This window comes from Penicillium rubens (genome assembly GCF_028828025.1).
Source record: "Penicillium rubens strain IBT 27055 chromosome Unknown utg000003l_segment0_segment0, whole genome shotgun sequence".
Taxonomy (NCBI): Eukaryota; Fungi; Ascomycota; class Eurotiomycetes; order Eurotiales; family Aspergillaceae; genus Penicillium; species Penicillium rubens.
The window spans coordinates 3,258,878-3,282,835 of record NW_026890601.1 but is presented as its reverse complement, the minus strand read 5'-3'; the positions used below and the strand labels follow the sequence as shown (position 1 = coordinate 3,282,835).

The 23,958-nt window shown below is 49.7% G+C and overlaps 8 protein-coding genes across 8 annotated transcripts; 4 read left to right on the top strand and 4 right to left on the bottom strand.

Moving 5' to 3' along the window:
- Positions 1-890: 890 nt before the first annotated feature.
- N7525_007463 (uncharacterized protein) lies at positions 891-1,489 on the bottom strand (the record flags this gene model as incomplete). The annotated part of the gene is made up of 3 exons (XM_061214112.1): positions 891-911; positions 993-1,172; positions 1,259-1,489. 3 exons carry the CDS (start codon positions 1,487-1,489, stop codon positions 891-893), a joined length of 432 nt encoding a protein of 143 aa, XP_061068543.1.
- Positions 1,490-2,626: 1,137 nt separating this feature from the next.
- N7525_007462 (Zn(II)2Cys6 transcription factor domain-containing protein) lies at positions 2,627-4,559 on the bottom strand (the record flags this gene model as incomplete). Its single annotated transcript, XM_002567864.2, has 3 exons — positions 2,627-3,517; positions 3,572-4,397; positions 4,465-4,559. The coding sequence occupies 3 exons, from the start codon at positions 4,557-4,559 to the stop codon at positions 2,627-2,629; spliced, it is 1,812 nt and encodes a 603-aa protein (XP_002567910.1).
- Positions 4,560-7,678: 3,119 nt separating this feature from the next.
- Positions 7,679-8,830, top strand: N7525_007461 (Ulp1 protease family protein; the record flags this gene model as incomplete). Its single annotated transcript, XM_061214111.1, has 6 exons — positions 7,679-7,714; positions 7,765-7,792; positions 7,940-7,989; positions 8,051-8,070; positions 8,145-8,696; positions 8,776-8,830. The coding sequence occupies 6 exons, from the start codon at positions 7,679-7,681 to the stop codon at positions 8,828-8,830; spliced, it is 741 nt and encodes a 246-aa protein (XP_061068542.1).
- A 782-nt stretch (positions 8,831-9,612) lies between these two features.
- On the top strand, positions 9,613-12,435 carry N7525_007460 (cullin family protein; the record flags this gene model as incomplete). Its single annotated transcript, XM_061214110.1, has 5 exons — positions 9,613-10,287; positions 10,346-11,426; positions 11,480-11,899; positions 11,952-12,312; positions 12,372-12,435. The coding sequence occupies 5 exons, from the start codon at positions 9,613-9,615 to the stop codon at positions 12,433-12,435; spliced, it is 2,601 nt and encodes an 866-aa protein (XP_061068541.1).
- Positions 12,436-14,014: 1,579 nt separating this feature from the next.
- On the top strand, positions 14,015-15,984 carry N7525_007459 (uncharacterized protein; the record flags this gene model as incomplete). Its single annotated transcript, XM_061214109.1, has 4 exons — positions 14,015-14,021; positions 14,072-14,582; positions 14,659-15,287; positions 15,359-15,984. The coding sequence occupies 4 exons, from the start codon at positions 14,015-14,017 to the stop codon at positions 15,982-15,984; spliced, it is 1,773 nt and encodes a 590-aa protein (XP_061068540.1).
- Positions 15,985-16,788: 804 nt separating this feature from the next.
- Positions 16,789-17,542, bottom strand: N7525_007458 (mRNA splicing protein SMD2; the record flags this gene model as incomplete). The annotated part of the gene is made up of 4 exons (XM_002567859.2): positions 16,789-16,843; positions 16,925-17,173; positions 17,409-17,441; positions 17,505-17,542. 4 exons carry the CDS (start codon positions 17,540-17,542, stop codon positions 16,801-16,803), a joined length of 363 nt encoding a protein of 120 aa, XP_002567905.2. The 3' UTR covers positions 16,789-16,800.
- Positions 17,543-18,278: 736 nt separating this feature from the next.
- Positions 18,279-21,957, top strand: N7525_007457 (putative GATA transcription factor (Ams2); the record flags this gene model as incomplete). The annotated part of the gene is made up of 4 exons (XM_061214108.1): positions 18,279-18,318; positions 18,384-18,537; positions 18,597-18,862; positions 18,917-21,957. The coding sequence occupies 4 exons, from the start codon at positions 18,279-18,281 to the stop codon at positions 21,955-21,957; spliced, it is 3,501 nt and encodes a 1,166-aa protein (XP_061068539.1).
- Positions 21,958-23,049: 1,092 nt separating this feature from the next.
- On the bottom strand, positions 23,050-23,572 carry N7525_007456 (putative ssDNA binding protein Ssb3; the record flags this gene model as incomplete). The annotated part of the gene is made up of 3 exons (XM_002567856.1): positions 23,050-23,114; positions 23,185-23,239; positions 23,336-23,572. 3 exons carry the CDS (start codon positions 23,570-23,572, stop codon positions 23,050-23,052), a joined length of 357 nt encoding a protein of 118 aa, XP_002567902.1.
- Positions 23,573-23,958: the final 386 nt, after the last annotated feature.

Sequence of the window (23,958 nt, the reverse complement as noted above, 5' to 3'; positions counted from 1 at the left end):
CCCTATGCCGTCGTCTTCGTGAGATATTTTTTATATTCATCTTTGAGGATTACCCCAACCTCACAGACACAGCCTCGGACATCGCCGAGAAACTATTTCGAGAGCTATATGTCCCCTATGTGCTATTACACTGTTAATCTACCATCTAACATGTGGTTCATCGTTATAGATCACTTCACCTTATTCATCACTATTAAACGTCTGATACTCATTGAGGTCATTGACCGTATATCCAGGCGTCGCTCGGTGTTTATCACACAGCCCTAAAGATTGTCCGCACGCCAGATCATTGCGCGACTGTAGGTTAAAGGTGCTGTGGGGCCAACCACGCAGCCTACTGATAGTCTACCTTGTCTGGCCATTGGGAGTTTCCGAAAGACACCATCTGCGAACAATGTTGAGTGATATTTCCCATGATCTCATGTTTAGCAGGCGTTGGTCATGCAATGCTGCCCAACAATGGGATGTACTTGAGAGAATCAATTTCCGGCTTTGGTTATAATGCGGCGTGAATTCAAGATCGTCCCATTTGGTACATAAGAATTAAGCCAAAGAGAGAGAAAGGAGAAAGGAGAGAAAGTGTATCTATCTCCTCAAACTCTGTAACATACTGAGAGAGAAAACGAATGAAACGTCCACTTGCTGGACAACGCAAATAACTTCAGGCATTCAGGCCTCTAGGAACCAGAGAATCCATGCAGCCAATCCTCACAAGCCAGTCACTCTGTGGCTGGCCTTATCGCAGCTAAAGGTAGTGTTCAGCAAAACCATGTCAGACCGAACACATAGTGTTCCGCATCCTACTTCATGTGAAAACGAAGTAACGGTAGTCGTTTCCATACAAAACACCAAGAATGTGGACACTTTGCCACGGTCTCTAGCTAGCTGATTTAGCAGAAGTGATCGCCCTTCTGCGAGCCAGGGTAAGCCTATGTTAGCTTCAAAGAATTCACATACGAACGAGGGCAGGTTCATCGAGCGGCTCAACGTACGGTGGTGCGACCAATGTTGAGATCATTGCTGCTTTCATACCCAGCATTGTCGTTCTTGCATTGTTCGTCAAGGAAGCCACCCGCACCCAGCGCTCCACGCACTAGGCTACCGGTAATAACACTCCCTGCACCATGCGACTTGTAATCACAGGCAAAGAGAGTGACGCTCTCACCATCATACTGATATCAGATTAGTTCCTGCTGGTCTGAATATAGCTACAAGGACAGGGTTAAGATGACTATATTCAACGCTTGCTAGCACGTACCGAGAGTTTATCGTGGAATTTGCCATCAGCTGCCACTAGACCGCCTGCCCCTGCCTCAACCCATCTAGCAAATTTCTCCACTGTTGATTCTAGGTCGCCGTGATGTAGGAAGATGTCACGGCCGCCAATGCCGCAGGTAGGGTTATCGAATATATCATCACGGCGAACAATAGTAGCGCCTGAGACACAAGCCAGCTGACCAGCTGCAACTAACAGTGCTGCAATTCTCATGGTTATGTGCAATGGAATTCAGGGTGTAAGAGGGATCGTAATGCGCCTGTGGTAAAGAAGTCCTGGGACTGAAAGTGCTGGCTAGTTATGGTCGGTTAAGGACGGTGGAAGATGGCACCTTTATATACCCGCATGAGCCTGACAAATTACATAACTATAACAGCAAAAGAAATGCCACTTCCAGGCTTCTCTGGCCGCGCTATTGAGATCTGCGCTCACATCTCAGAGATGTCAACCGAGAATGGCATTGATGCTCGATAAAAGGACCTGAGGCGCAGTAAAGTCATGGCAGCTGAATATCTGTCATTGTGATCAGCACGACGGCTTCGACTTTTGGCCAAACTTGGCAAGGTTCCCCTGAGGACTGCAGCGTTGTCAGCGGGTGGATAATGCTGGAGCAGACGAGCGGATCCAAGTCTACCACGGAAGCCCTGCGATTGCATCAAAAGTCCTGAAGATCTTTCATCTCCTTGTTTTGAGTTCTAGCTGGGGCTGACGATCCTGCTGAAAAGCATCTAGCCTTTGTCGGGAAAGGTGCGGCGTTATGCATCTTTGAGTTGTGAGCGTGATCAAGCTAAAGTGCTATGATGGGCTTGGAATCGGAGGTACCTAGGTAGGGTCCACTTAAACGATCAGGCCAATCAACCCTGGAGTCCTATTGAGCCTTCCAAAGATCTTCAATGTCAGCTTGAACGAGTGGACCAATCAACTCAATTGTGCCTTGCATAAAATAGGGCGGTCTCAACCTTTGGGACTCCCCTGTGCCATCGACTCCGCAGAACTAGGAAGCATTCAATCTTATATAGGATCTGCATTAACTTGGGCAATTAAAACTTGGGCTCAGCTGTTTAGATAGAGAGTTCCCGGGCATCTGGGTACGTTTCCATTCTTTGACTATTTGGGCTAGAATTCCAAGGAAGGCCCAGGCTGCGGTTAGCATCCTCACTAGCATCCTGAATTTTTGTAGTTTACACCCCCATTGCCCCATTCATTTAGGGGGCGCAATGAGTCCCGGGGCTAATGGCAAATCATGGAACACCAATGGAAATCAACCAATACTACAAGTTCTTCGGATGACCAAAGTTGGCTTATTTATGATCCGATCAATCATCGAGAAATCACTTCGATGCCAAGTGATTACTCAACCGCCGTGTGGAACGCTTGCGCGGCCTCGATAATCTCTTGGGTGAAACCTGAGACGGGCACTGTCCTGCTAGAGGAAGCCTTGTCCATGCGTCGGTTAAGGAACATGCATGCCGAGGAATATAGTGTTCCTAGGGATCGCATGATCCCAAGTTGCTCATTCATCGAGTTCAATATCTTGTTTGCCGCACTTCTCTGCCAATCCAAAGACAGAGGGCACGTTGCAGTCAATCGTAGCGGCCATTGAACCACCGGCCACAGTACACGGATTGCGTCCGGCCAGTCGACAATGCGAGACAAATTTGTGACATGTCCTGGTCCTTTGAGTTGATCGAATATGGTAAGAGAGTCTATATCAAGCACTATAATCATGACGGACAAGACCTTGTTCACAACAGCCCGAAATTCTTCAACGCAGCGATCTTGATATTGGGTGAAGATAATCCGCTGCTGAGGAGTACAAGGAGCTGCCCTGGATGCGTGCAGCAGGAATTCCCTGGCATTACACGAAAGTTGCATCCTGCAGTTGCTTTGGTAGGTATAGACACCGACATAACGTAAGTCTATGCGATCCGGGGCCGTGTAAGGTGTCAATGGCGGGTCTATAACACAATCCGTGATAGGTCTCTCATGGGATAATGGATACGTTGCTTTCTCCACCCCGTCAATATCTCGCAGGATTGACATTGAACTGGATAGCAACTTATCAAGATCGCCTGTGCTGACCAGTCGACGAATACGGCTGCAAATATGGCTGCAGTGGTAGGCGAAGATGCTGGCTCGAACTACTGTATGTTCTGATAGGTCACAATGTCCGTAGATGTCACGAATCCATGTGCAGCTCTCCTTGGGACACTTCTGGCCAGTCAAAAGTGCTTGGGTTTGCTAACACAACTGTCATTAGAATAATAAAGGGAAATTTGTAATGGCTAGGCTCACCACAGTATTGAAGACAATCCAGAACACATTCCGCCCATCGCGCCTAGCAAAACGCCCCGTGCCCCCCAGGCGAATCAACTCGGTCAGGGCGCGGCTATGGATATCCCACCCTGAATATTCGGCCACGGGGTTGGCACTTTCTCGTGCACCCAATAGGAGCTTCATGGCATGCGTGTCAGTGAAACGCAATCCGGACAATCTCTGACTTCCGTGTCTTACCTCATACAGGCTCAATAGCCAGACTCCTAATAGGGTATCGTCGCTCTTGCATTGTTGAGGGCCCCGGACGGCCGAACGTACGGCCGCTAGGGCGGTTCCATACGCCCTCGATCGGTTGATGGCAGTGTCGAGAGACCGGTTTGCATTGGCCATATAAGCAAACCCAACGGCATTGCAGACTAGGTAAAGTGCAGACCTTTCGTGCGCCTTTGAGATGACACAGGGGATGGCATTATAGACGCTCTTAGCCATGTCAAATAAGAACTTATTCATGACGAGAGGCAGGCAGTGGTCATTCCACGATTCTGCCAAAGGATACTGCAGTGGAAATACTTCGGCCCGCTCGCCAATGTGTGTACATCGACCTGCGACCGCCCTGGCAGGCAGGCTTTCAATCAAAGGTTGCCGACATGCGCGCCAGTCACGGCTCGGCAGACCGGTAGGAGGAACATTGTCGCATGTCAATCCGAAGAAATCAACATGTCGATGCTCTTCACACTGAGGTGGCGAATATCGAATATGTTCTACAAATCCATCACATTTTCGACCCGTTGAGACGCATCGTCGACAATGTGGCTTCTCTTCATCACACTTGACTCTTCTAATTCTGCGGCGATGTTAGCCTTCCTGATTATCGGCACATGGAGCACATATTTCACCTGCAAGTTGCACACCCGTTCTTGCTCTTAGGAGCCCACTGTCTCCTCCGTGGAGCAGGCCTTTGGGATGTCTGCTCTTGGCTCAAGTGCCGCGGAGTGCGTGTTGCCATCTTTCCAAACTGTTAATTAGGAGCTTGTAAGACTCCTGTGTCTAATTCAAAACATTAACTTGTTGTTGTTGCTGCTGAGGCGGGTTGCTCGTGACGACAGTAATTCACAGGTTCAACCCAAAAGGGGCGTGTTAATACTGTCATTGAGCTGAGCTGAACTGCTGTTGTGACCAATCCGCAGCAGCCCCACTCCGCCTTGTTATGAACTAATCATCAGCAGATCAGGGTACAAGGGAAATACGAGGGAAGTGCGGCATTTTGTGGATTCACAGCCCCCGAGTGCCCATACACAAAGGCTCTCGAGCGAACGATGATAACTAAGGCTTCACCACTGACTGCCGTATATCTCCATGTTCAGATGCTGTGGGGCGAAAAGCGCCTTTTAGTCCTGTGAATTACTGCATCCGGTTAGTTTTGCCTCTTTAGGTTTTAGCGCCCCAATACTCCATACGCCATCACATAACCTCCCTTCGGTAGTTTTTACCGGTAAACTATAACCCGTGGTTGTGAAACTAGTGTGGTCCCGCGTCTTGGATGTATTGGCCTGGATTCTAGGAGCTACTCGGCATCTTCTACGCTGGGTAGAAGGCAGATTCCGCAAGCATTATCGTGGCTGTCCAACATCATACGACACGACGACCATAACTTTCAATCGATACCTCAAAGCAAGACAAACCGACATCGACTGTCCCTATCATAAGGATACCCCGCTTGGTCACAACATACCCCGAGCAATGTCTAAACCATCGAGATGAGGGATATAGTCGGCGTTGAGCTCGCTGCAAATTATATCTCGCATGAAAACCTGCACATGTTCGGCTGAATCGACTTGGGACAACCAACACTGCTTGATGATCTGTCTGTATGGAATAGTAGAAACATTAGGGAACTCCTTTCTCTTGAAACATTCTTCCACTTGATCGCTAGGGATCTCCTCGTAGGGACTGGTTCCCTGAAAAACCTCGTAAAGAGTCGACCCGAGCGCAAACAGATCTGTAGCCACAGTAGGTGGGTCTCTCCAATGTCGTGGGAGATAGAATCGAGTTCCCTCACCAGAGGCCGGTTTAGACCCGTCTAGCGAAGAGCCAGAGAAGTTAATGGTTTTGATATTAAGAGTCGCGTCTAAGAGGAAATTCCGCGGTTTAATGTCGTAGTGGATTATGCCGTTATGATGTAGGAGAGAGACGGCTTGCGCAATTTGGTATACCCACTTCAGTTTTAGGCTTATCGGAATCGAGCTTTGGGCTTATAGGTAGGTTTTGAGATCACCGTTTTTCATATACTCAAGAATAAGGCCATCCCTAGAGTGATCCAATATCCGTACCAGCCTCTCATGTGGGCCAACGCGATCATAGATACTGGCTTCTTTGGCAATGTCTAGGATGTGGTTTTCCATTTCAGCGTCAGGAAATGGCGATTTAATGACGGTACCATCACTAAGGAGTTCCACAATCCCAGTTAGCCCACCAGAGATAAATTGTCCTTGAGCATCTCTGCTAATGGTTTCGACCTTTCCGTGTCTAGTTTCATTTGCTTCGTAATCGTATTGAGGTCCCTATGTAATTGGTCAGGAAGCTCTTGCGATAGAAAGGGACGGGCTCGACTTATACCGCTTCAATATCGTGACAAGTGGGCCAGTAGATCAGGCGTGACAAAGGAGAAATCAACGCAATCTCAATCCAGTTCTTGAGACTATAACATACTGATAGGAATCGCCGTAGTGTCTGCGACAAGAGTATAAAAGCCATTTGAAACGTGGCGGTTGTCGGTGATGCTGCATTGGCAAAGACCGCGTCGCAATTCTCACGCAAGAGAGTGATTTATCACGTGATTTCCTGCCAGGTTCTGCGATATTGAGCTCTTTTGGATGGGTTGGTATGGTCTCAACAAAAGATACATTCTACCGGTGAAAAAAAAGACATGAAATGTTCTGTATAAAGAGTTCTTCGCAAATACAGATTGGCGAGGCCCATTATCGATCGTAAGGTAACTAATGAAAGAAGTAAGGCACACATGAGTTCTTGGCGGATGCCTGATTTAGGGAACCCTACTGAGCGCTATCCCCCTGATCTGTGGTCTGCCAAGGGGGGGGTACGTACAACAATCGGGAAATTATTTGAGGGTCAGCTGTACTGTTGAGTGAACCGCTTCCAACAGCACTTGAACTAAATAGCGGCCTTTTATGTACCTCAAGCCATGTAAATATATATGTAGAGATATCGGACAACATCACACATGTAGACTATACGATGATAGGAAGAACTGGGACCGTTGACTTTTAGATACGGCAATGACTCATAATGTACGTACGCATCGTTCCTTTCCAACTGGTGATACAAGTAGAGAAAGGCATTGAGTTGATCAGACAGAATGAAATCTGTAAGAACTCCAAGGAGAATGCAGCATCATGTGACCTCTACATGTGACGCAGCCTGATCGACCCTTGAGTGCCTGAGTCCAGTACCTTTGAGGATCTGTCACTCCTGTGCTTTCGCAGCTACGTCCTGTTCCTGCATCTGAAATTGCATCATTCCAAGGGAAAATCGTAGCCTCGGCCTAACCCTCCCCTCCACTGCCTAATCTACTTACTCCTAACCTTGGCATACTCCTTGACATTCTCCTCGACCAGCGACTGTCCATAAAGCGCAATTGAACTAGCATTAGCATTCAAGCATTCAACCATCCTCCCTCTTCTCCGCCACCCATAAGCATAAGGCTGACGGGCTCCCTCTCCGAAGCGCCGCCCAATCCCGAGGCTCCGACCGGTCCCACTTCCACTCCAGTGCAGAAACGGGGTACACACAGTCTGTTACGCGGGACATTGCCGACGTCTCTTTCGCCTCTAGCTTTGTTCGCCACTACATAAACGAGGTTGCAGGTTGTCTCTCCTCCCTATTGTGCGCGGAAAACCTGCACACTCAACTCGTGCACAAAGATTTGCCCCGTTTATCGCGATTGTGGGGTCTAGCTTGGCTATCTGAGGAGCCTGGCACATATTGCGCGATCTCGACTGTGGCGCAGTGTACAGCTTTGTTTGCCACGGCTCTCACGATATTCATATTCTAGTGGTCTGACCTCCGGTTTGTGATCATCGTCAACGCGTATATCTTATTGCCATCATGTTGCGCAGGGTGCGCGGGCGGTTTGGTGATAAGGTGAGTTTGGCCCCATGGGGCATTAGCGGCGCGAGTGCTGATTTGCGCAGTTGAACCCCGATGACGCCTTTTTGAGTTGTAAGTATCTACGATAGACGAGCTGCCTTAGTTATCCGGAGACAGTATACTTACAGCTCGCCTTTGGGTGCTCATAGATTATGATGTGCGATGTAGGAAACCAACTCCGAAGCGAGAAAAGGTTCTGAGTGGCTAACGAGCATGCAGTGACAAGAGAGGACATGCAAACTCTTAAGAATGACTGGCTCACAGATAATGTGGGTTTGAATGGCGAGATAATCCTTTTTGGCTTGGGACATATGAGCTAATTTGTCATAGATCATCTCATTTTGGGAGGAGTAAGTCCCTAGAGTCGGTCCGACATATTTCGCAGTACCGAACATGCCACTGATCTCCGACTTTCTTGCTCTAGATATCTTGAACATGAATTCCTTTCACGATACCAGACCTCCAATATCATCCTTCTCCGCCCCAGCATGTCATTCATGATCCTCCAAACCCCAGATCCTCGGACCCTCCGCGAAGCCCTCCCGGACTTCAGTCGAGCCACCCATGTCTTCCTCCCCATCAACGACTGCCGCAATGTCTCCCAAGCAGAAGGAGGCACGCACTGGTCCCTCCTGTTGATCTCAGTCGTCGACCGCATCGCATTCCACTACGACTCGCTATACCAAGGAAACGTCTGGGAGGCAGACACGGTGACTCGCAAATTCGGGTACCTCCTAAACATGCCCATTAGGTTCCTGCATCTAAACGACTCGCCCCAGCAAGACGGCGGCAGCGACTGCGGCGTATACGTGTGTATGAACATGCGGCATCTTCTCATGAAGCGGTTGCTGATGGCGAGCGCACATGAGAAGGTGAGTATGAGTCTCAGTGGACGGAAGGTGGATGCCAATGCGTCTCGCAAAGAGATGGCTAAGATCATCGAAGGGTTCCGGAAAGAAGGCGAACGCCGACGATCGTATGTCACCCTTGATCAACTTAGCTGCATAGTGCAGTAGGCGAAACAGAAGCAAGAAGCTAATATTGAAAATTCTCAGAACAAGCGCCAGTCCTATGGGGAAGAAATCGAGGAGTCCTCCGCGTGTTGATTGATCGGTCTTTCCTTGGTTATTCTTATGAGTTTACGTCTTCTTTATGGTCCCTTTATGCACTTTCAGACTCTTCTTCAAAAGACAAAGCTTCATCAAAAACATGTGGACATTAACATTGACGATCGTGTACTTACAAGCGTTGCATTACTTGACTTCGTACCATGACCTACATAATAACCTTCAATGTACGTTGCATTGTATTATCTACCTCTGAAGAACCGGGCACCAGTAATCAGGACATATCTTGATTCAACGTGACATATGAAAATACTGCCTTCCACCTGTACGAAGGCTTTTCCCCCTTGGGCTGTAGTAGTTCTGGCCTTCGGACCAGAATCTATTTTGGGGGCCAATCATGGCAAACTGTTGTAGAACCGGGTTACTGGTATGATGTTGCTTCGGGTAAGTGAAAGACTAAAAGACTAATGTCACAAAGGTGATTGAGTGCGAGGGATGCAGCTTTCATATAGAGTAACGGGTTAGCGGTGTATGGTGTACTGTTTGCAACGCTGCGGGTGTACTCCGTAGCTGTGAGGCAGATGTGCAAGGTTGGTATACATTGGATATATCTAACTAGACATAGAAAGTCATCGAATGAAAACAAGTAGAAGCTCAGTGTTATAAGCGTTATAAAAGCCCAGTTCATCTCTCCAAGGTCCGTATCTTATCGCCGTGCGGAGCCAAAGCCCAACGTCAATTCCCCTCTTCCGAATCCACTTTTCTTCTTCATCTCCAACTTATTTGAGGGTGATTCAAAAAACCCAGTCGGGCTGAACCGGGTAGATGCCACAGAACTCGAGAGGCGATACCGAGCAGAGCGGTAAGCAATCGAGCGGCAAGAGGAAGCTTGAGGAGGAGCCGTCGCGATCGCAACAAACCATCTCCGAGCTCCTCTCCCAGAGGTATTCACCCGACACCCTTGATCCGCAAACCAATAAGCGTTCTCGTCTGTCGTCTCCCTCACGATTTCCCTCAACCAAAATTCCGCATAAGATGCATCCGATTTCCGGTTCCCCGCCTAGGAATGGCGCACCTGGTCGGGGATTCTCTGGGCCTAATGGTCCCATCAGATCCCAAGGATTGAACGCCAACGCCCGCCAAAACAACTTTTCTCCTCATACCGGCGCGAAAAGGCTAGTTGTCAAGAACCTCCGGACCGGACCGCGGCTGAACCAGGAATCATATTTCGATAAGGTGTGGTCGCAGTTGGATGCGGCTCTAACGGCTATTTTTGAGGGCAGGAAACCCGACAGCTCGCTGGAAGAGCTATACAAGGGTGGAGAGAATGTGTGCCGCCAGGAGCGGGCAGCTTTGTTGGCTAAGAAGCTTCAGGATCGCTGCAGAGAATTTGTCAGTGGGAATATGTGCACCAGTCTTGCTACCAGAGCAGGAGGTAGCACTGATGTCCGTACATTGCGGGCAGTGATTGATGAATGGTCGGCCTGGCACTCGAGGCTAGTATGTGGCAAGGGAATATCATGAATGGAGTCCACCGCTAACTTTTCCTCTCCCCCAGGTTACTATTCGCTGGATCTTCTATTATCTCGACCAGTCATTCCTATTGCATTCCAAGGAACAGCCGGTGATCCGTGAAATGGGATTGATTCAATTCCGGTCATACATCTTTTCCGACGCTAGTCTGAAGCCAAAAATTTTGAAAGGAGCATATGATTTGATCGAGGCGGATCGAGGCGGATCTACAAAGGCGTTGACAGATTCAAAATTGCTAAGTGATGCCATGGACCTCTTCCACGACCTTGATGTCTATGGCAGCGACTTCGAGCCTTTATTCATGGCCAAGACCGAGGAGTTTGTGAAGGAGTGGGCACAACAACAAGCAGCAGGATCACTGGCTGCATACGTTGAGCATGCTCATCAGTTGATCGAACGTGAAGTAGAACGGTGCGGGCTTTTCTCTTTCAACCGAAGCACGAAGCTGAAGCTGTCGGAGCTCCTGGATGAGACTCTAGTTACACAGCGAACAGACATGTTGACCAGCGAAAACGAAGTGCTTGGTTTGATGCGAGCCGGCAACAAGACCGCCTTGAAGCAACTATATGGCTTGCTTGACCGGCGAGACCTTACTCTCGAATTGAAGCCTGCATTTAAAAAGTATGTCATCGAGGAGGGTGAGGCCATCGTGTTTGACCAAGAAAGGGAGACCGATATGGTCGTTCACTTGCTCCAATTTAAGCAAAAGGTCGATGATATTTGGACGAGTGCTTTTGAGTCGAACGAGGAGTTGGGCGATGCGGTCCGCGAAGCCTTCGGTGCCTTTATGAACCGTGGGAAGAAGATGGATTCTACGGGTGGCACCGACAACCCCAAGTCGGGTGAAATGATCGCCAAATACGTGGATAGGCTGCTTAAGGGCGGTTACAAGCTGCCACCGGGCCGTAATCCAGAGGAAGTAAGCCTGATGTCTGATGATGCAGAGCTTGACCGACAGCTTGATCAAGTTCTCGACCTTTTCCGGTTTGTACATGGAAAGGCTGTCTTTGAAGCCTTTTACAAGAACGACCTTGCTCGGCGTCTCTTGATGAAACGAAGCGCGAGTAACGATGCGGAAAAGAGCATGTTAGCTCGTTTGAAGAACGGTTTGTCGTATCGGAGACCCTACTTTTGTGCGCTTTGTCTAACGTTCGATCAGAATGCGGGTCGAGTTTCACTCATAACCTCGAGTCTATGTTTAACGACATGGACATTGCTAATGATGAAATGGCGGCCTTCAAACGGTCACAGCAGGAGGAGCGGAAGGGCCGGTTCGAATTCGAAGTCAACGTGCTCTCTGCCGCCTCCTGGCCGACATATCCCGATGTCCCCGTACGGATTCCACCGAAGATTGCGCGCTCGATCAACCGATTCGAGACGTTCTACCACAACAAGCACACAGGGCGCAAGCTCACCTGGAAACATCAACTGGCGCATTGTCAGCTGACTGCAAACTTCCCTCAAGGCAAGAAGAATTTGGTGGTCAGCTCGTTCCAGGCGATTGTATTGCTACTGTTTAACGATGTACCCGATGGCGAGAGCATGCAGTACCCCCAGATCCAAGAAGCGACCGGATTGTGTAAGTGGATCTACAGCGCCCAAAGAGCCGAACAATCCCTAATATGACACAGCGGACCCGGAATTGAAGCGAACGCTGCAGTCTCTTGCCTGCGCGAAGTACCGAGTCTTATCCAAGAACCCCAAGGGTAAGGAGGTGAACTCCAGCGACCAATTCTCGTACAACGCGAATTTCAGCGACAAGCAACTGCGCATCAAGATCAACCAGATCCAGCTGAAGGAGACTAAAGAGGAGACGAAGACGACGCACGAACGGGTTGCGGCCGATCGCCACTTCGAGACGCAAGCTGCCATCGTACGCATTATGAAGAGCCGCAAAACTCTCAGCCACGTCGACCTGATTCAAGAGGTTATCAGTGCTACTAAGAACCGGGGTGTTCTTCAACCTCCGGAGATTAAGGGAGAGATTGAGAAGTACGTATCCTCATTACTACCGTCCTTGGTTATTGTCTAACATTGTTTTCCCCCTCTAGATTGATCGAGAAGGAATACATTGAGCGCAAAGAAGGCACCAATCATTACAGTTACGTGTCATAAGGCATAAATTTTACATGTTGAGAGTAGGGTACTTTATTCCCTGGATGCACAGTTGTATTTGGTTAGTGTTTTCCATCAGATAGTATAATGGGATATTTCAACAGGATACGCCATTGCCCAGATCCTTGGATCTTTTATTAACCACTTAGGTACCTACATGTACATAGGTAGGTACGTAGTCCTGTACGGAAATTGATTACTCCGTCTACCTTGGAGAAATCAAATTGCTCCGGTCAGCCACTTAACTTCCAAGGTTGACCTCGGCACCGGTCCAAGCCAAAGTCAGACTAAAATACGAGCACGTAGTCCGTGCCACCACGTATATATACAGTTTGTATATACTCATCGAGGCTCTATAATAATGGTATTAGATATGGAATAAGATAATAAGATAATAAGAATCACGTCATTTCCAATTAACATCCGAATGCATCAGATACCCATAATTAGAACCCCAATATAAGATGCATATTCAAAGGAACACCCCATGACCTAGACCTTTACATATATTGACCCCACACCCCTGGATCTGACAGCAGATCCGAGTCCGGATGCCCCTTTCGTGTTGTAGATCTTTTTTTTTTTTCGAGTCTCATGATGTCTCCACTTGGGAATTGCGGTATCCCAGTATTCCGAGTGACAATTGGCATTGGCATTGGCAGTGACATTGAGATGCTATATCGTACATATGAACAGGGTATTATGAAGGACATCTCTGCAAAGCCGATACCAACCCTATAAGCTGTAATAGCTCTGTAATAGCTCCTGGAATAGGTCTACGACTCATACAAGCTTAACAAGTAAGAGGTGGTAGGTGCACCAGGAATGCCGGCATACCTACCAAGTTGAGGGTTCAACAAAAGTCCACTCGGACGAGAGTGGACCAGAGTACATTCATCATCCGGCTCTGGATGCATCGAATGCATTCCAAGAATGTTCTTTGGCGGTGAAAACGCCCATTCGGGCGATAGAAAGCGCCATTCTGGTATGTGGTGCCTGGCGGGATATCCCTAGAGGGTAAGCCGAAGCGCAGATCCAGTTGGTTTTGTTCATGTGAGCTTGAAAAAAAAGGAAAAAGGGTAAAAGAAAAGAAAGGAAAAGAAAAGGAATACGTACTCCATTGTATGTACACGATGTACTTCCTTAAAGAAGAGAGTATCCTCGATGAACACGTACCCTGTACTCCCACACACTTCTATATCCGTACCCGTGAGTCCCCCAACAATATAACAGGCTATAACAGGCTATTATATAGACAAAACCTGTCATCCCAAGAAGCCAACCCACTTTTTCCCCGCGCTCAAAGACCCTCAAATCCAGTCCGAGAGTTTCTCACTGGCGTCGACTAGGTTAGAGTCTTGGAATCTCGGGAGCCTCGATATTCCCCATTGGCGAGTTCCCCTCTACTTGGAATTACTTGGAAGTAACTTGGATTTGGAGAAACATTTATACCCTCCCCCCAAGTCCCCGGATCAAAAATCTGTGATCTTCTCTTCTTTTTTTTCCTGGATTCCAAAGTCCAAAAATCTCATATACAACATAATCCGCTAGTCGAAACTGTCCACTTTTTTGATCAACAATGCAGAGTACGCTCCACCCTCTCCAGATCTTCCCCACAAATCTGACCGTTTGCCAGCCAAACATTTCTTCTCCGACCCCAACCACTTGGTTCTCACTGCGCTTAACTCGCTTACCCTCACAAACCCATCTCTGGCTCTGGACCGACAGAACAAGATCATCTTCCGCCGTCCCGATGCACCCCGCAAAGCAAACAAAGTCTCCATCGTGACCGGCGGCGGTTCCGGCCATGAACCCGCATTTGCCGGCTTCGTCGGCCAAGGGCTCTGCGATGCTTCGGTCGCTGGTACGATCTTTGCCTCACCATCTGCCGAGCAGATCCGCAGAGCGGTGATCGATCGTGTCCCCACCGATAACGGCGTGCTGATCCTTCCCATGAACTATACCGGCGATGTGCTGAACTTTGGTATGGCGACGGAGAAGTCCCGTGTTGCTGGTATCAAGACGGAATTCTTCGCTATCAATGATGATGTCGGCGTCGGTCGTTCGAAGGGTGGGAAGGTCGGTCGTCGCGGTATTGGCGGTGGTGTATTGATTCTGAAGATGGTTGGTGCTTTGGCTGAGGCTGGGTGAGTCGATACTATCGCAATGTTTTTACATGCTATACTTCTTTTACCGGCAAATAAATACTAACATCATCCGCAGCGGCTCCCTGGAAGACGTCTACGCTCTAGCTCAGCTAGCCAACGCAAACTTAGTCTCACTAGGATCATCGCTGGAACACGTCCACGTGCCAGGCCGCGGTGTTCCCGAAGACACGATCCCGCACGGCGAGGTCGAAGTCGGCATGGGAATCCACAACGAGCCGGGCTCGCACCGCGTGAAATTCGACCTCGTCGAGTTGGTGCAGGGCATGTTGCTCCAGCTACTCGACCACAACGACCCAGACCGCTGCTACGTCACCCGCAAGCCGGAAGACGAGTTCGTGCTGCTAATCAACAATCTCGGCGGCGTCAGCCCGCTCGAGTTGGCCGGTATCACGGACGAAGTCTATCGCCAGCTCAAGCGCGATTACCAGGTCAACATGGTCCGCGTGATCCAGGGTACTTTCCTGACCAGTTTGAACGGCCTCGGATTCAGTATCTCGTTGATGAAGCTGGTTGACCCGGGTCTCGGCGTGAAAACCACTATGCTTGAGCTGCTCGATGCACCCGCTGAGGCGGTCGGCTGGTCTGCGCCCATCAATACCTCTACCTGGGAAAAGAACCTTAATGCGGACCCGGTCGATCTGAAGAACTCCAATCTAGCTGAAGACATCCACAGCAACCTACAGCGTAAGTTTCTTTTACCCCATCACACCAACCCCCTCGGTCTGTTCCAACATCCAAAATCTAACCAACAACAGTCGACCCGACAATCCTCAAGAAAGTACTGGGCGCCGGCCTCCAGCGCGTAATCAACGCCGAACCCGAAGTAACCCGCTACGACACAATCGTCGGCGACGGCGACTGCGGCATCGGCCTAAAACGCGGCGCCGAAGCCATCCAAAATCTCCTCAACGCAAACCCACCCCTAACAAACGACATCGTCGGCACGGTAGCACAAATCGTAACCGTCGTCGAGAACGTCATGGACGGGACATCGGGCGCGATTTATGCGATTTTCCTAAACGCACTAGCCCACGGCCTACAGGCGCAGAACCCGTCCTCGCCAACGCCCATCACGACAGAGGTGTGGGCGAAGGCGTTGAAGTCTTCTTTCGCGGCTCTGGGGAAATACACGCCTGCCAAGCCCGGTGATCGGACGCTTATTGATGCGCTTGCGCCGTTTGTGGATTCGTTGCTTGAGACGGGGGATGTTAGGGTTGCTGCGGCGGCGGCGCAGCAGGGGACTGAGTCGACGAAGGCTATGAAGGCGAGTCTTGGGAGGAGTGTTTATGTTGGTGGGGAGGGGCAGTGGATTGGGAAGGTTCCTGATCCTGGGGCTTTTGGGTTGTCGGAGTTCTTGACCGGCCTTGCGGAGGGTGTTTAGGTGTGGGATTGGGGTGTGATGGATGTGTGGTTTTTGTATTCATAGCGACATATCTCGCCACCCTGTTTCGTTTTTTTTTCTTGTTCATGGTTGTGTCTTGATATAGCTTGATATGGTCATTTATGATAATGATATTTTTATTTGGTTGATACAATGGCTGTTTTTAGTGCTCAGTAGATGGCGAAGAATATGCTATAATAATCTATCTTTCTGGGGCTGGGGTCACATGAGCCCTAACATGCAAGAGTGAGACATTCCAGGATGAAGAGCGCGGAGGGAATATGGACAAGATCTATGAAGGTACCTAGGTAGTCTACTAGGTTACGATCTACCGAGGTCTGATGAAATCTTTCTATAACATTTATTCCTAACCATCTCTGCTCCAGGTTGACGCCGCCCGAGGATTCCCTCTACAAAAAACAACGGGTCTAGCAGCCCGCGCAAAGAACTGAACGCCAACAGGTTTTTTTTTAAGTCCATATCCCCGAAGATCAAAACATGACAAGATCAATTCAGAATAATCTGGTGCATGCAACGGTTACCTTGGGATAAGGAACCATACCAATCAAGACAGTGGTAGCATCGGTCAATTGTGTTCTGGCGGGGGCCAGAAGCAAGGGAGGAAAAGCGGGATGTGAGGGGAAAAAGAGAAAAAGGGTATCGAGATCGATTACATGATGACTCGCCCATGGAAATTGTTCACGGGTCTGAGATGCTGTGCAAATAGCAGGATATCGACCATCCCGCAGATCAAAGATATCAAGATCATGTCAACGTGGGGATCGAAGTGTGCGCGAGAAAAATGTGATGAAACGCTCAGCTGAGCAGGATGAGGATGACAGAGTCGCCGCGAAGGAACCTAGAGATGAGGCAATAAGGTTAGACTGCTTCAAAGATAGAACAGGGTGACGAAGATTCCTTCACGGTGTGGTGTACGTACATCTTGCTGATGAAACGGTCCTTGTTCACACCCTTGCCCTTGGCACCCTTGGGCTTCTCGGTCCACATCTCCTTGACATTCTCAAGAACCATGTTGCAGTGTCGGTCAAAAGCCTTGACACGGGCCAACAGCTTGCGGTTGTTTCGGCAGGAGATCAGAACCTGGGTGTGAGTGCGGGTGGCGGTCTGCAGGAGAGACAGAGGACCGGCGGTGAGCTCGTGCTCCTCGACGAGAGCGACCTCATATTCCCTGTTAGATGCAAGATGCAAGATTAGTTTTTTTCTTCTTCTAATGTACATTGCGCAGTTTGCGTAAGAATGTGAAGATGTCGGTCGCAAGTTTCCGAGATGCGGGCGTCGTAGAAAACCCCGCAAGCCCGAGAATCAGGCAGAAACTCCGAGGTCAAGGGACCATGGATGACTCAGAACGAGAAAGAGCGCATGGGAAGGGAGGGAAGCAAATTCAATGTAACGGGTGGACGTACGTGAGCTCGCTCTTCGGCTTGTTCAGAAGGTCTCTGTTTGGCTTGTTAGCTGATTGGTCATATACAGAGCTATGAGTCATTGATAGAGTAACATACTGGATCTGGGGTTCGGGAACGGCTGACATGGTGGGCATAAAAAGGTCGTTGAGGTCAAGAGATGCCGTCGATGCAGCTGACAGTTGAAGTTGGCGGAGAGCTCAAGTCACGTGCAAAATTCTCTCGAACACCTGAGGGAAAAGAGTTAACACCTTACTATTCAGGCACCTATTAGAAATCAGGAATCAATTCCCAGCCATTTCCCGAGGTCGCGATTGGCTGCAGTCACGTCGCGTCACGCTTGTTTGGAGATCTTTCGAGATAGCTTTGACCCGCGCATGCAAGGCTTCTTAACTTCATCCCTTCCTCACTTTTCCCTCTTCCACTTCTGTCTGCTCGCGCAGAGCTAGTGGAGAGACTATTGCTGGTTATTCCTGTTTAATTGGTAAGAATTGGCTTTTCATTTTCTGGTGCCTACGCTTTCCCTCTAGGACATGCAAATCAATAGTTAGCTAACATTCCAGCCCTGCAGAAAAAAAGACCCCTCCACTACCTCCTGCATAACCCGTCTATTCTCCCGGCCGACGACATCCCAGATATGCACTGCTGATCGGCTGGCTCGCTAATACCTCCTGGTTCATTCCCGATCTCGAGTGAAAGGGCTTTCTTTAATCCTCTCTCTCTCTGCGCCCCCCCTCTTTCTACCTGTCAACATTCTCGGACCTCGTTTCTCATACCTTCGATTATACTGGAAGACCTTGGCCTTCTATTCTTAATTTCAACCCCAGAATTTGATCCACCATCTTGCATGGTGGGCAAACAAAGTCTGATGAGATGGAATCTCAGGACGGTATCGATGTCCGCCCTATGAGGCGTATGTTTCCCACTACCGTTCTAACGAGGGCAGTTGAGTGGCAACTAATCATGGTTATCCTGCAGTGAAAGTTCTTTACACATTCGACAACGAAAATAAGACCAATTGCCTGGCTCGGTGGCCACACGTGCTTGACATCCAAACAGCCTTTCTGGACGAGAACACACCGGTTGGGGTGATCGAGTTGAAAACATGCATCCAGGCAATTGTCTCTGCTAGGTTTGACTTCCTTATCCCCGGATGACCATAATAGCATACTCACGCATTTCCTTGTTCAGCCCGGAGCTTGTCGGTCAATTAGGAAAGGATTATACCGTCTATGCCTACGACTATTCCGAATTCGAGACCCCTCTTGTTGGCCAAGGCATGCTTTCTGCGGTGCTGGCCACCTTCTCATCGACAACCGAGACACCCAACCACCAGTCGAAGACCATGATTACTGGTCGAGTTTGCAAGAGCCCTCTCAGCGGTCTTTTCTCCAAAGGTGCTCAAGAGACGTTGGAGGTCAAACTTCGGCTGGTGCCTGTCCCAACGGTTACTCAGAGTGAGTACTTTGTGAGGATGCAGAAGCATCGGACATCGGCTAATGGCAATTCAGGCGAATTTGACACACAATCATGGGCAAGTTTTGTTCGTCAAACCCCTGTCCTCATGGAACCCTCAAGGAGCCAAAGCCACAACGACAATGTCGGATCTCCGATACATCAATCTGGAATTGAGAGATTCCACCAGCTCTTGAGCGAAGGCTCCACGCCACGAGAGTTCGCTACATTCCACCACAATGGATCGGTCCGTTCGGTATCGCCTTCACACTCATACGCCGGCAGTCGAGTGTCAACACCTGGTGGATGTCGAACACCAGCTCATCATCAATCTTACCCCAAGCAGAGCATTCCCCATAGCGATATGATTCGCCCGTCCTCAAGCGCCTCTATGCGGGACTGCGACAACCAGACCCAGCTTTCACACGTCTCACAAAGCAACATTCGAAGAGGGTCTATCCAGTCAGGATACGGCAGCGGTGATGAAGAATCAACGGAGGCCCCGGCCCGGAAGAGGGCCAAAGTGTATCAAGCAAACTGGCCCGGAAAGTCAGGCATGAACATCGAAAGACAACCAAGTTCACTTCGGGTTGCAGCCAGCACGGCGGCCTCTGTACGAATCCACCGCCCAACCCCGGTGAACCCTGCGCTCACGGCCGAGCATTCCCACGAAGAGCCCGTCCGTCCACCTACCCCCATATCTCGACCGTCTGATTTCCCCCGTCGAAACCGACCCACGGGCAGCTTGTTGCGGGAGTCGTCGAGTATGAGCATTGCCTCGTGTCCTGTTGAGTATACTTCTCCGTACTGTATGAGCGATGATATCCCTACCACAGACGCTGGCGGTCCCTCTCCTGAGGATACTCGCTACCAGGGTCTCTTTGAGCCATCCTTCAACATGCCATCATCACCTCCAGTTTTCGATAGCCGGTTGCCCAATAGGTCAAGCCCTGTCTTGCCTACGATGTCTCTGGACAATGACTCCGGCTTCATGAGTGCAGGACCGGATGAAATCATGGATGATGACGCCGTTATTCCACTAGATGATCCCAGAATGGAAGTGTCTCGTGGGATAACCCGGGACAAGTGCTCTGTTCGCGCTACCGTGCAGGCAAGCTCTCCGGTGAGCATGGTCAGTGCTGCCCAGGGAACCAACAATGATCCTCTCCCCGTCGATGATAATCCAACGGAGCAGGTTGCAAAGCAAGCGCCGCAACCGATATCTCGTGCTGCCCCTTCTCGGCCAGCACAATCCCGTCCCGCATCCCGTCCTGCCACAGCTACCGCATCAAGACCTTCTTCGAGCTCTGGCACGCAAAGATTGGCACCAAAACCGCTCGCCCCGGCGCCACAGATATTCCACAATGAAGTCCCCCAACTGTTTCGTGCAATCCCTGCCAGTGACCCCATTATTCCTCCTCGCTCTGCTGGGCCCTTGGATGTCACTTTCATGCCGTGTGAGACAGCTACTTCCAGCACCAAGCAGTCAAAGCAACCGTCGAAGCCAAAGTCAATGCAGAAGCAGGGAGCCAAGCCAGTTCCCAAAAACATCAAAGCACGTCTGGACAATGCTATTCTCAACGGCTTAATCCCCCCGTATTGCGAGAATTGTGGCTCCATCGAAACCGCCAGCTGGCGGAGGGCCTGGGTCAAAACGGTAAAGGGCGGCGAGAGCCTTGCAGAAGATATGATGAAGTCTTCCCCCATGCTCTACTGGGAGGCGGTGGACCGAAACGCCAAGGGTGAAGTGCAATGTTTCAAGATCTACAAAAAGGCTCTTGAGCAGGACGATAGTGATTGGGATCAGATGACCTTCTGCAATCCTTGTGGTTTGTGGCTCCACAAATTCAAACAAATGCGCCCGGAAGACAAATGGACCAAGCCAGGAGCCCCAAAGCCGGCCAAAAAGAACAACAAAAAGCGTCCTTCGAGGAACCGCGGGGAGGGCCAGGCCAAGTCCTGTCCTGCTGCCAGAACTCGCAGTAAGGCCGCACCGAAGAAATCTTCGGCTTCTTCTCCAGCACCTACTGAGGCGTCTTCTGTTCATCCTGACGGGGAGACTCCGCAGATGGATGATGACGATGACGGCGAACCGGATTATTCGCCTAACGAGTCTGCTCGAGGTACCAGTGCCGAGTCGGAAGGGACGTTTGATACCCCAGGACGCCGTTGGTCTAAGGAGGACGCCAGAGAGGTTATCGCACGCGCCACTAAGTCTAGCCCAATGAGCCGTGCAAAATCCCGCTCTGCTCCGATGGCGGATGGCAACAGTCACACCCCCAAGCCTTTGAGAAGGTCACTTTTCCAAATTTCCCAGAATGATGGGCCTCTGAAGGAGCTTGATTCTTCTATGGTGAACAACTGCTCCCCACGTCGCAGCCCTCGCATTGCCTCCACGAAGGATGACAAGCCGGGTCAGCTGAAGGAGAACATTGCACCCACCCCGGGTGATGACCTTGATGATCTGTTCGAAAGCCCTTCCATTGGATTTGATTCAGCAAGCCCTACTCCTCGTCGACGGAACCCGCGGATCAACGCTATTGACAAGCGTTTGTCTTTCCCTGCGAACTCTCCAAGCCTCAACAAACGCAAGGATCTAGGCTCGGTTATGTCTCCAGCTCGACTCTCCGCAGAGCGCCTGCAGCGTATCCAATCAATCCACGGAAGTCCTCAGTCGTCACCGCGGCAACAGAAGTCCCCGGCTAAACAACAGTCTTTGGCATTACAGCCTGCCGACAACAGTCTTCCGGAAACCTTCCAGTCTCTCGATGGCATGATGCTCGATATCTTCGATGACGCCGACAAGACTGATGCTTTCTTCGACATGGAGAACGACAAATTCGGCGGTGACAACTGGGCGGAGTGGCTTCCAGCGGACTACGTCTCCCCTGCTGGGTCTTGCGAAACTCCTGCCAACGAGCTGCTCACCGCTCTCTTCTCGGACAACCCCAATGAGAAAGACAGCTTCAACCCCGACCTCCTCCCTTTCAATTTCAACGATGTTGTCATTCCCGACTCCGGCTTCTTCAGTTCGGATGCTCTCACCACCGATGTATCCAAGAGCCAGCCCGCTGGTGAAGAACCCGAAGGCCAATAGGCCACCTCCCTTGTCCAAGACCGGGAGCATACTACATGTCAACTCAAACATGCTTTCTTCTTTTATTCTTTTATTTTTTATTTTTGCTGTTCTTTAGCGACGGCGTTCGGTTTACGGGTTGATCTCGTTGCATACAGGTAACGGATCCTGACTTCGACCTTGAGATTTTTGGCCTTTCCTTGTTTCTTCAAACTGATGACCTGGAGTATCCTTGAATGGACTCTGATACTTCGTTCGCTGTGTCTTTTGGTGGGTGTATTCCGCTGAAATGGAAGTGGCGATACTAGTTAGTTAGGATAATATGATAATATCCTTCCTATGTAGCTTTTATGATAGTACGAATACTAAACCAAATCAAAAAACCCCATAATAAACACATCCTGGCTTGCCGTAGACTCCATTGACGAGTACTCAACAAATTTATAGTTGTGTCTAGGCACCTGCTACCAGTGACCCTGAGAGGTAAAAAGGGAAAGAGCAAAGGGCCGTCCACTTTTAGGAAGGAACGCATTTGTTAGCATATAAAAGACCTCCCGCGAGACAGTGTAGGGAGAGGGTACCGTAGCGACTCGGTACTTGACCTGCTCACAGATATCAACATTGTTGAGGTCTATGTAGGTTGGCAACCAAATCAAACCGGGCTTTCTCTCTTGAAGCTGGTTGACCATTGGGTCTCCATAGTCACTTGATAAACGACCCATTCATCACATTCTCTTTCATCGTAGAGGTAGTAGTCACTTAGATACATCCCAACCACCCACGTACTTAAGTTTAGCTCAATGTAAAATCTTGAATTTTCGAGAAGCTTAGATCATAACCTCATATGTAAAACGCAAAAGCCGGGGAATCACAGTAACAGCATCGACATCCCAGGCCCGGTTAAACAGATACCTGCTCCATAATCTCTAATGGAGGGTACTGATAATGTCACAACGACTAAACAAGGCTGTCCTCTTGGCCTTCCATTTCGACGTCCGAATCTCGGACAGAGTTCAAGCATCCTTGAGCTTGTATATCGCAGAGTCATACCAGACTCAAGACAAGCCCCTCAGAAAGACGACCATATATTCAAATCCCTCAACTCACAACCCATTACTCGTAGAAGATAGTCTTGAACTTATGCGTGGCATTGACAACATTCTCGTAGATCTTATAATCTACAATCACAATACGCACACGTCAGTTTCAAGGTCAATTAACCTCGCAGAGGAAAGGCATTCAACATACCGCAATCAGCTGGGTCACCCCACTCCGTTGAGCCAAGTACACGGAGTCCGTATCCCTATACACAAAGCATTAGCCTCCACTTCACATAACCAACAAAGCTAAAATTCCCAATATCAAGGCTAAATCCCTCCGGAACCGATGTTGAACATACCTGTCCACCCTCTAGATCAGCCACCTTCCCCACAACCTCAACCAGTTTCCCGACTTGCAAGCGCGCATCGGACTTCAGAATCAGCGTGACATCGCCATTGTTGCCGCAGGTGAGTGTGCCGGTGCTCCCGTGGAGCGCGGTGACGGTCCCGAGTATACGAACGGTGTTCGAGCTAGAGCCGGAGGGGTGGAAGGCGTGGAGGTGGGAGGGGAGGATGCGGGGGGTTTGGAGTGACATTTTTGGGTATCGGGAGTTTCCTAACTGGGGCTGAGGAGTCGTGATTTGAATGTGTTGAAGGTGGTGTTCGTCTGTGATTGATGCTGGAGAATCGAATCGGCGGGGAAGAAGTAAGGTTGACCGACGCGAGGCGCGGAAACGCGTGGTCACGTGGCGATTAAATAGTATGGACTGGCTAAATGCAGTTTTTGAGCTGGATATCTGGCAGTACTATGTGGACGTGACTTTAATTTTGAATTTGGCTCTGGGATACGCCGACGGAGGAGAGTTTACCCAGGTGTAATAGCACCTCCTCTGAGTTGACGCAGTCAATTCCCACTTCTGCCTTTCTGTAGCTTCTCGATATCATCACGTGATCACATATCAATCTCCAGCAAAAGCTTCAG